This window comes from Choloepus didactylus, chromosome 21 (genome assembly GCF_015220235.1).
Source record: "Choloepus didactylus isolate mChoDid1 chromosome 21, mChoDid1.pri, whole genome shotgun sequence".
NCBI lineage: Eukaryota > Metazoa > Chordata > Mammalia > Pilosa > Megalonychidae > Choloepus > Choloepus didactylus.
In genome coordinates, this window is record NC_051327.1 from 28,252,164 (window position 1) to 28,261,995 (window position 9,832).

The following is a 9,832-nucleotide window of genomic DNA, read 5'->3' on the forward strand; positions in this document are numbered from 1 at the left end:
ACACAACCCTGCGGAACTGCACGACACAACGTGCACTATGCACAGAAGGTTACGGCGTAATTGCGGCATCGTGACTGCAGCAGGGCCGCTGCGTGGACGCAGAACGCTGCTGACGGGGAGAGCTGGGGCCGGGCGGTGGGCAAGGGCCCGCGCGTCCTGTGTGGAGCGGAGCAAACCTATGGCTGCTCTAACTAAAACCTAAGAGAGGGAGAACGAAGGGGCAGGACATCTGCAACCTCCTCAGATGGGTTTACAGATAGAAGAACACGAGAAAACCTATCTAGAGCGGATGACAGGGGTGGTGGATGTGGAGAACCAGTGCATCTGCTAAAGGGGAACCTCAGTTCCATTTTCTTGCGCCTTATCAGGTTTGAAATTATTTCAAAATAAACAGGTGAGGAAAGAAGCCAGAGGGCCCCCCTGGCGAGCCCCCCCCGGTGCCCCCTCCCACCGCTCACCGCCTGGTGCTCCCCCCGCTGCAGGTAGTGCTCCACGAGGAAGCCGTACACGTCGCCGACGCGGACAGCGCTGTCCAGCTCCGGCTCGTCCAGGAGCAGCTCGCACTGCCTGACTGCGTCCTTGGGGTCCTCGGCGTAGGCCCTGCTGGGGCAGCAGGTGTGTGTGGGGGGCAGGCTTTGGTGAGAGCCGGTGGCAGGAAATTCCCGTGGAGTTGAGGGGACTCCTTTTCAAAAACATTTGCTGACAATGCTCGGCCCAGGGCCACCCTCCAGGGGGTGAGGCAGGGGTGACCCCGGAGGGGGTGGGTGGGGAAGGGGTGCCGCAGGGGAGGGCCTGCCACGTGGGGGACAGCAGCCGGGTGAGCTGCAGGGCAACGCGGGAGTGGGGGGCACAGAGGGGCTGAGGCGAGTGGGCCTGGGACTGGACCAGAGCAGGTGCCACGGCCCTGGACGGGCTCAGCTGCGCCTTAGGATGCCCTGGGTGCTGCCAGGCCGGGGACAGGGGACCCACTGGGCAGGGGCAAGGGCTGGGGGAGGGGCCGAGAGGACGCAGCCCTGTCGGGCACCAGGTGGACACGTGGGCAGAGGTGGCTGTGGCTGGGTGTGCCGAGGGGCAGGTGGTAACTGGGTAGGTTGCACGAAACGAGTCCCCGTCCTCGGGAAGTGGACACTCAAACTGGGGGAGGCCGAACCCCAACAGGAGGGGAAATCGGGCAGAGGGCAGTGACATTCGGGCTGAGACCTGAGTGAGGAGGTCAAGTCCAGGCAGGCAGTCCTGGGGCCGGCGGCCGTGTGGGACCCGGGGGGACGGGGGTCCGGTGTGGGGATGTGAGGCCACCGGTCAGCATCCTGGCAGCACTCAGCTCACGCCAGGCTTCCAGGAGCTTCTGCCATCCCTCAGGCCTTGGGGGTCCTTGACTGTGGCTGCCCCTCTCTCTGCCCTCGGCCCGCTCCCTCGTGCCCGCTCATGGCCCCCGCCCAGGACGCCTTCTGTGCCACCTGCCAGCTCGGCCGGCACCTGTCAGAGGCATCCCTGGACCCGCAGCTCTTGGGGGAGTCCACGGGGGGACGCTGCTCACACGGCTGTGAAGCCTCTTCTGGAAAACCCTCTCAGCTAAGGTCACTTTTATCAACCGAGGCCCGGGTTGAGCCCTGGGTGGGGGCACATCAGACCCGCTCAGCGGCTTCTTGGAAAGGGATGGAGGTGCCACTACGTGAAAGCCGGGGCGTCCCATAAAAATGTAGGTTTGTTGGAGGTGAGCTGCTGCCCGGGGACTCTGCCAGGGCCCCCACGCATCCTGGATTCTCTCAGTGGTCTGTGGTTGTTTCTGGAACACCCTCCCCACAGGGCCTCTGGTGCCTGCAGCCACAGCACCCCCTCCCTTCCCGGGACCCCGTTCCGTCCCCGCGCCCACCTGCGGGCCTGGAGGAACCGCTTCACCAGCGTCATCTTGCTCTGCAGCTGTGCCAGCTTCGTCTCCTGGTCCAGTGGGCTCTTGGCCTTGGCCTTGGACAGGCACTTGTAGGCCTCGGTCAGCGCCCCGTGGGCCTTGTCGTAGTTCTGGTACTCGTCGATCTCCACCTGCGTGGACCTGCCCATCAGGACCAGGGCCCCTGCCCACCCCCTGCCCACCCCCAGGAGGCCTGTACCTGGGCGCAGGCGTCGTAGAAGCTGGCCAGGAGGTCCAGGGCGCGGCCCTTGGTGTAGAAGCTGATGACGTTCCTCATGATCTCAGGCTCCTTCCGCCAGTCCAGCGACTGCAGGTAGTTAGCAGCCATGATGTAGATCTCCTTCTGCCGAGAGACTCCCGCGAAAAACACGATTTTCTCCGTGTCCCCAGACTTCAGCAGGGCGCGCATGGCCTAGTCAGAGAGGTCGGGGCTGGGGTCAGCGCAGGGCAGGAAGCTTGAGGTCGAGGTCCTCCGAGTCGGCTGTGGAGCTCTGAGGTGAGCTCCCTGCCTGGGCCTGAGACTGCACTTGGGAGATACACGGCTTCCGGGGAAGGGACGGCTCCTCCACCTCGGGCCCCACCACGCCTCCAGGCCCCATGGGCAGAGCCTGTCCCTGTTTGGCTGTAACACCGAGGCAGCCGTCGAGATTGCACAGTGGACTTGTCATTTCTAAATGACTATGCAACGGGCACCGAGGTTTGGCTGCTGCGACGAGCAGCCCCAGGCCCAGCTCAGCCTTGGGCAACATCTCCAGGCCGCGGAGGCCTACACTCACCTTCAGCTTGTTCCCGGCCTGCGTGTACTTCTTGGTCGCCAGGTGGTAGTTGCCCTGACGCATGCAGCAGCTGGCGATCTGCTCCAGCAGCTCCCGCCGGGCCTCCTCCGTCAGGGCCCCCGAGTCCTTGGGCACAGTCATCCTCTCCGCCATCTCCTCAGTGATTGTCATGTTCTGCTCCAGGCAGAGCTGCAAGGCCTCGTGGTACTGCAGGGACCAGAGGCAGCACGGAGGGGCTGTTGCAGGGGCTGCAGCACCTTGGCCCATGGCCGGGCAGAAGAGGAGGGGCAAGGATGCAGCACCCCCACAGGCTGCAAGGACCCAAGACTCGCGGACACTGCTTTCCCTCCCACCACCGTCGTTCCAGGACAGAATGATGGACACGTGGGTCCCCAAAGTGTGTTACGTTTGTGGTGGGAGACCAAGGAAAGGTCATTACTTTGTTTCTGCAGTGCTTCTAAGAATTCTTTCATTGCAGGCCTTTTATTGAGGCCTTTTATTGGGACTTAACTGCTCCATTGCAGCACGCAGAGCTGCCACGTAACTAACTGCTGCTTGGGATGCCGCTGAGCGCCACACAGCTGATGGGCAAACTTGTCCTGCATGCACGGAGCACAGCCCTGAGCGAATGCCCTGTGCAGGCGGATGCTTCTGGAACAGGTGAGTGGGACCCCTGATTTCCCTTTTCTGGCCTCACTCATGACAAACTGAAGCCCCTCAGTTTTGCTCTCTCTCGTTATGAACGAGGCGGAGCGTCTTATTGTCAAGAACCATCGCCTCTCCTTTGTTGTAAACTGTGCACGTCCTCACCCCTTCCTTTGGGTTGTTGGTAAACTTCCTGTGCATTTACAGGAATTGTGTATACGTTCAGAGAATTAGCCTTTAGGGAAAGAAGTAGACATATTGTTTCCCATGTTACTATTTAACGTTGGCTTTATGATTCGTTTCCACGCATGATTTTTATTTTTATTTGGCTGAATTTATCAGTCCTTCCCTCTTCTGAATCACACTTAGAATAAAGCGTCCCTTCTCCAAGATGGCACGAGATGCGGCGTGGCCCCTGCCCGGGCTGCCCTTCCTCCTCACACAAGGTCTCCGATCTCCGGAACTGACTGATGCCGGAGGAGAGCCGGGCTTTACCTTTGGTTTCTGTGCTGGTTTCTATCTATTATGTCCCCCAGAAAAAGCCATATTCTTTGGTGCAGTTTTGTGGGGCAGATGCATTAGTGTGTGGATTGGGTTGGAACCTATCGGTTCAGTATTTCCATGGAGGCGTGGCCCCGCCCATTCAGCGTGGGCCTTGATCAGTTTACTGGAGCACTACATAAGCTCACACAGGAGGAGCTCACGGCTAGCTGTAGCTAAGACAGACATTTTGAAGACAGCTTTTGGAAGCTGATGCAGACATTTTGGAGAACACCATTTTGAAATGCAATCTGGGAGCAAGCAGACTCCAGCCGCGTGCCTTCCCAGCTAACAGAGGTTTTCCAGACGCCACTGGCCATCCTCCAGTGAAGGTACCCGATTGTTGATGCCTTACCTTGGACACTTTATGGCCATAAGACTGTAACTGTGTAACCAAATAAACCCCCTTTATAAAAGCCAGTCCATCTCTGGTGTTTTGCATTCTGCAGCATTAGCAAACCGGACTAGTTTCTTTCCCCAGATGACGACCCCATGGAGTCAATAGCATTTACCGGATGTGTCATCTTTTTCCATGGTCTTGAAACGCAGGTCATCCCGTACTAAATGCATGTATGAGTTTGGTCTATTTCTGGATTTTCTAGTATTTTCCACTGGCCTGTGCATGCATCAGAACCCAGTTATTTTCGCCCTTGTGGGTGGTCGGGGAGGTTTGATCACCTTCCTCCTCAGGTTCCTTCCTGGCTACTCTGGCTGATCTCATTTTCACTGTGAAGCACAGAAAACCCTTTGATATTTTCCTGGGATCAGGTCGCGTCTGCAGACAGCCTTGGCGAGAATGGGCATCTTTATTTGTTGGGACTTTCTAACAAGCAGTCAGCGTGCCTTCCTGTTTGACAATTCCTTCCTACTTCTCTGCAGCAAGAGACAAAACTGCACGCATTGTCTTGGCTGCAAGGAGTTTTCCACAGAGACATGCCAATTTCGTATGCTCAACAATTTGTTTTCCGTTTATCTACATTCAGTTTCTTTTGAGGGATATTTTCTGCTCAGCCAGGACGCCTGCAGCTAACAGGTCATGATGGCCACATGAGTGTGGAAGGGAGAGAATCCATGCTTGCGGCAGGGCCTCAGGGGCACCGTGAGGCGAGTCTGCCACCAGGCCCCTGGACCGCAGGAAATCCCAGCCCATGGGGACGGCAGTGCTGCCTCTGCCAAGTGTGGCTCAAACTCAGTGTGTGCTGAGGCCAAGCTGCTCCCTGGGTGGGGGCTGACCTGGGGAGTGCCTGCCAACCTGAGGGCCCCCCCGACCCCAAGGGCCCCCCAGTGACCCCGAGGGCTCCTGCCAGCCCCGCACCTTCTTGGCGGCGAGCAGCAGCTCCACTGCCTTCTCATACTGGCTGTGCTCGATGAAGAAGTCCGAGCAGCGAGCCAGGAGGGCCGGGTCTGACTTCTCATCCAGGTCCTCCGCGACGAGCTGCAGAGCCCCGAACTGCTGGGTGGCGAAGGCCAGCTCCAGGGCCTTGGAGAAGTGGCCGGCCTGGGACAGCCATGAACGCTGAGTCCCTGCCCGTGCCTTCCTGCAGGGCCTGTCCCCCGGCAGAGCTGTGTGCTGCCCACCCGCAACCTCGGGGCCCAAGGTGGGGGCCGGTGCACCGCGAGGGGCGGGCCTCACCTTGTGGTAGAGCAGGACAGCCCGGTCCATCTGCCCCCCCTTCTCCTCGTAGTACCGGGCGCCCTCGATCATGTCCTCGGGCGAGCTCAGCAGGGCCAGGTTGACGAGCTGGTCGTCCAAGCCGTGCTCCTACGGGAAGGCGAGGCTGAGTGAGCCCCCTGCAAACCACGCAGCCCGCCCGTTCTGGTAAAAATGCCCGTCTTCTGAAAATGCTGCCACGTGATCTGCTGGATTGTGATTTTTAACAGGGGCATAACACTTTCCTGGGATTGTGCCCCAGGATTTCCATAAGCTTCCTTTTTTCCTTTTTCTTCCTATTATAAAGAGCACTGCAGGAAATACCCGATATGCATGCTCTCTGCCTTCTGGATTTTCCTGAAGCGAGACCCTGGGCTGGAACGTCTGGTGGACGCAGAACGCCCACCGCCTCCTGCAGAGGCTGCACCTGTGAACGAGCCGTGGCCGCCAAGCAGCTACTCTGCTCGCTCAGGAGCCCGATGACAGGAAGACGGCTCCGAGGCCAGCGGGCTGGCGCAACACGGGGACCCAGGGTGGAAGGAGGGACAGACGGATGGGGGTGGCCAGGCGGCAGCCAGCAGGGGCCCACCTTGCAGAGGCGGATGGCGTTGTTGAAGGCGCGCGCCCGCGTGTAGAAGTGCACTGCCTGCCGCACCTCCTCCTGGCTCTCGTACTGCTGGGCCAGGTGGTAGGATGCCGCCAGGTTCCCCGTCTCGTTGGCGATCTCCGCGGCCTGCAAAGACCCCAGGGAAGCCGAGGCGCTGTCTGCGCCCCGCGCCCCAGCCCCGTGCCCTCCCCGGGGCCTCACCTTCTGAATGTGGCCCTGGAAGCAGTGGATTCGGACGAGGGAGAAATGGTCCTGCGCCAGCTCGTAGTAGCGCAGGGCACCGTCCATCTCGGCCTGGCTCTCCAGGTATTGTGCCCACCACTTCCATAGCGACCTGGGGGCCGCAGGGAGGGGCTGCAGAGGCCAAGAGGCCCCGGGTCCACAGGAGTCGTACCCCAAGGGAGCCTCCAGCCCCCAGAAATTGGGGGGTGGCTGCACACCCTCGGCGGGGGCTCGGGGAAGCCCCCCGTCGTCCCAGGCTCACCTGTCCCTCATCTTGTTGACGTAGCGCTCCAGCGCCTGAGGGTCCTCCGACAGCACGCGGGGCACCTCGAAGCGGTGGGTGTCTGACTTCTCGTAGCTGTGGGGAGAGGAAGCAGAGTTGCCCCTGCCCTGCCCCAGCACAGACGCAAGCTGGGGCTGCCATGAGTGGGATCAGCGGCTCCCCCAGCCTGGGGCTCCCACCATGTGACAGCCACAGGGGCGGGGGCAGATTTCCCGAGGCCTGTGAGGCTCCCCGGCACACCCCGCTCTCAGGGGAGTGGGCTGGAGTGGGGAGCTCCCATCCTGGAAAGCAGTCCCGGGTGCCTCCATCCGTGGGTTCCCCCAAACAGCACCGGCCCCCCAGGGGCCTTGGGCAAGTGGGCCTCCTGAAGGGCCAGAGGAAACCACACAAATCGGCGGGAAAGAGCCACAGCCAGTGGGCTGTACGCGCCAGAGCACCGGATCTGCCCGAGACCCTCCCCGGCACCACCAGCCCAAGTGAGGCGGGAGAAATGGACCCACAGCCACCCGGTTGTCCCCATGCCAGCGCCCGCTCACTAGCTCAGCGCCAGCCCGCAGTCAGCACCCGCCTCCAGGTGCTTGGCGTAGCTGTAGTAGGTGGTGCGCAGGTGGACGCGGTCGTGCCGCTCGGCCACCTCTATTGCCTTCTGCCACTGGCCGGAGGCCTGGTAGAGCTTGTTCAGCAGGTCGTGGCGCCCGCACCTCTTGTACAGCTGCTCGGCCTCCTCCTGAGGGCAGAGACTGGCGGGGTCACCGCAGCCAGGGGGACGACAGTGACCGTCCCGAGTTGCCGAGGCCAGGCTGGGGCCCAGCAGGAGGGTCGGGGGCAGCTCTGCCTTTGATGGGTGTGGCCAGGAGGCTCACACAGGCCCGAGGCAGAGGAACGCCTCAGACACGGGGCCCGCACGGACACACAAGGGCACACAGGGACATGCATGGACATGCAGGGGCACACAGGGGACACACACGGATATGCAAGGACATGCATGGGCACAAGGGGACACGTACAGACATGCATGGACACACACGGACACGGGCACAAAGGGGACACACACGGACACACATGGACATGGATGGACAAACAGGCACACGGGGGACACACGGACATGCAGGAGCACGCAGGGGACACACACGGACAGACATGCTTGGACACATGGGCATGCAGGGGACACACACAGACACGCATGGACACGCATGGACACGCAGGCACAAAGGGGACACACATGGACACATGGGACGCACACAGAACACACATGGGACACCTGTGGGACATGCAGGGGACACAGACAGACACACGGGATGCACACGGACATGCAAAGGACATGCATGGGACACACGGGACATGCACGGACACACGGGATGCACACAGGACACACCTGGGACATGCATGGACACGCATGGACACACAGACACGCATGGGACACGCACGGGGCTGGCAGCTCAAAGAAATGCCACATGCTTATAAATGTGAGAGAGAGACGGAGGGGGGACTCTAACTCAGCCTGTCCCCAATGGAGCTGTTCCTGCCACAAGTGGGGAGACCCCCCTCAGCTACAAACGAGGGGCCGACAGCCTCTGAAGCTCAGCCCCCCTGGGGCAGACGGGATCTGTTTGTCCCCCTTGTCCGAGAGTCACCCCGACGGTGCCCACGTGGCTGCAGTGGGAAGATGGATCACCCGACCACGCAGGGACAGCGGGAGGGACAGCAGGCTGGGGGTCTCCTTGGGGTCCCCGTCCTGCACCCCTGAAGGCCTGTGAGGTCAATGCCGTCCCCCTGGGGCATGAGGACTGGGGCACTGGCCCGGCCCCTCCCCACCGCCCCAGGGTGCTGCCCGCCCGGCTGCCCGAGGTGCGTGTGCCCACTCACCAGCATGCCCAGCTGCATGGCCAGCACGGCCACGCGGGCCTCCAGCTCCGGCTCCTGCTCGGCTTGGCGCAGGGCACGGGCGCCCCGGGCATGGCCCATGTTGCCCAGGCACACCCGGGCCACGTCGAGCCGCTGTGTCCTCACGCACATGCGGGCCATGCTCTCCCAGACGGCCGCGCTGTGGGCAGAGGGCTGGCGTCAGCCCCAGCCCACCAGGGGCCCCAGCACCCTGAGTCTGCTCCTCCCCTGCGCTGCACCCCCAGACCCAGGAAGGGCGGTCGCCGGCCCCTGCCCAGGCCCTCAGTGCATCCCTCCACGCTCGCACGGCCATCCTCGCCCCTGGACACATGTGTGATGACACGTGGGACACCCATGCCCAGCCAAGGGGGACGTGACCATCCACGGGCTCAGGCATCCTTGGGGGCAGCCCCAGGCCGGGAGCCCCGACTTCCCCTGCGCCCTGCCAGGCCCAGGCCGTGGGGCTCCCGACAAGGAGGCCTTTTCCCAGCGGACCCACGGTGAGACGTTCACGAGAAGACGTGAGGGGCGACCACACAGCTACCAGGCCGCCACGTGTGCACTCACCCACGTTCACACCCATGCCCCTGTGCACACACACGACACTCACCATCACACACCCTTGTGCACACACACACACCATCAAACACTCTCACACCCTCGCGCGCACGTACACGGCAACCCCCCGGAAGCCCCGGGAGCTCCCAGCCCCCAGCCCCTCCCCGCGCATTCCAGGGCCCCTCCTGCCAGAGGCCCGGCGGGGAGCAGGGAGGGTCGCTGCCTCCGAGCGCTGAGGCCTGGCCGGCTGGTGAGTGCGACACCACCCTGGGCCCTGACGGCAAAGAGCTGGCTCCCGCCCAGGCCTGGTGGGCAGGGGCAGGTGCTGGGGGGCACCGCGCTGCTGAAGCCAGTTTGCACCCAGGCTGTTGGCTGCGTGCAAGTGAGCAAGGGGTGCACGGGTGGCCATCTCGGGTCCCCACACCCGGGGGGAGAGGGGCAGGAGGCAGCCTGAGGGCACAGGGACCAAGGGGCCGGTGGCAGCCACAACGGGAGCCTCCAGTGGGACAGCCGCTCCTCGGCACAGGGTGGGGGGCTCAGGCGCCCCTTTCTGCGACCCTGGGCACATTTTTGGCGGTAGTGGGTCCTACCAAGAAGCGCACGTCTACTGGCTGGAAGTGCTCCCAGTGGGAAAGGGGCCCGGCAGCACCGCGTGGCAGCGGGAACCGGGCAGGAGGCGAGTCCGGGGGCTGCTCCTCAGGGCACTGGGGAGTCCGGCCTCTCACGGAGCCGTGGCGCACACACCAGCCGTGTCTGC

General features: G+C 62.5%; 1 protein-coding gene and 1 long non-coding RNA gene across 3 annotated transcripts in view; one reads left to right on the forward strand and one right to left on the reverse strand.

The window, feature by feature from the left end:
- Nucleotides 1–9,832, reverse strand: part of IFT140 (intraflagellar transport 140) — a 77,857-nt gene that overhangs the window by 3,767 nt on the left and 64,258 nt on the right. For both annotated transcript variants that reach the window (XM_037814987.1, XM_037814986.1), the window contains 11 exons: nt 8,500–8,677; nt 7,170–7,360; nt 6,613–6,708; nt 6,330–6,462; nt 6,111–6,254; nt 5,504–5,632; nt 5,186–5,368; nt 2,686–2,892; nt 2,109–2,321; nt 1,874–2,040; nt 459–600 (listed from right to left, as the gene is read on the reverse strand). In XM_037814987.1, coding sequence (XP_037670915.1) covers nt 459–600; nt 1,874–2,040; nt 2,109–2,321; nt 2,686–2,892; nt 5,186–5,368; nt 5,504–5,632; nt 6,111–6,254; nt 6,330–6,462; nt 6,613–6,708; nt 7,170–7,360; nt 8,500–8,677 — 1,783 coding nt within the window. The remainder of the gene's footprint in view (nt 1–458; nt 601–1,873; nt 2,041–2,108; nt 2,322–2,685; nt 2,893–5,185; nt 5,369–5,503; nt 5,633–6,110; nt 6,255–6,329; nt 6,463–6,612; nt 6,709–7,169; nt 7,361–8,499; nt 8,678–9,832) is intronic.
- Nucleotides 1,019–4,162, forward strand: LOC119517926. The gene is made up of 3 exons (XR_005213657.1): nt 1,019–3,116; nt 3,210–3,345; nt 3,700–4,162. It is a non-coding gene; the product is annotated as an uncharacterized LOC119517926 (long non-coding RNA).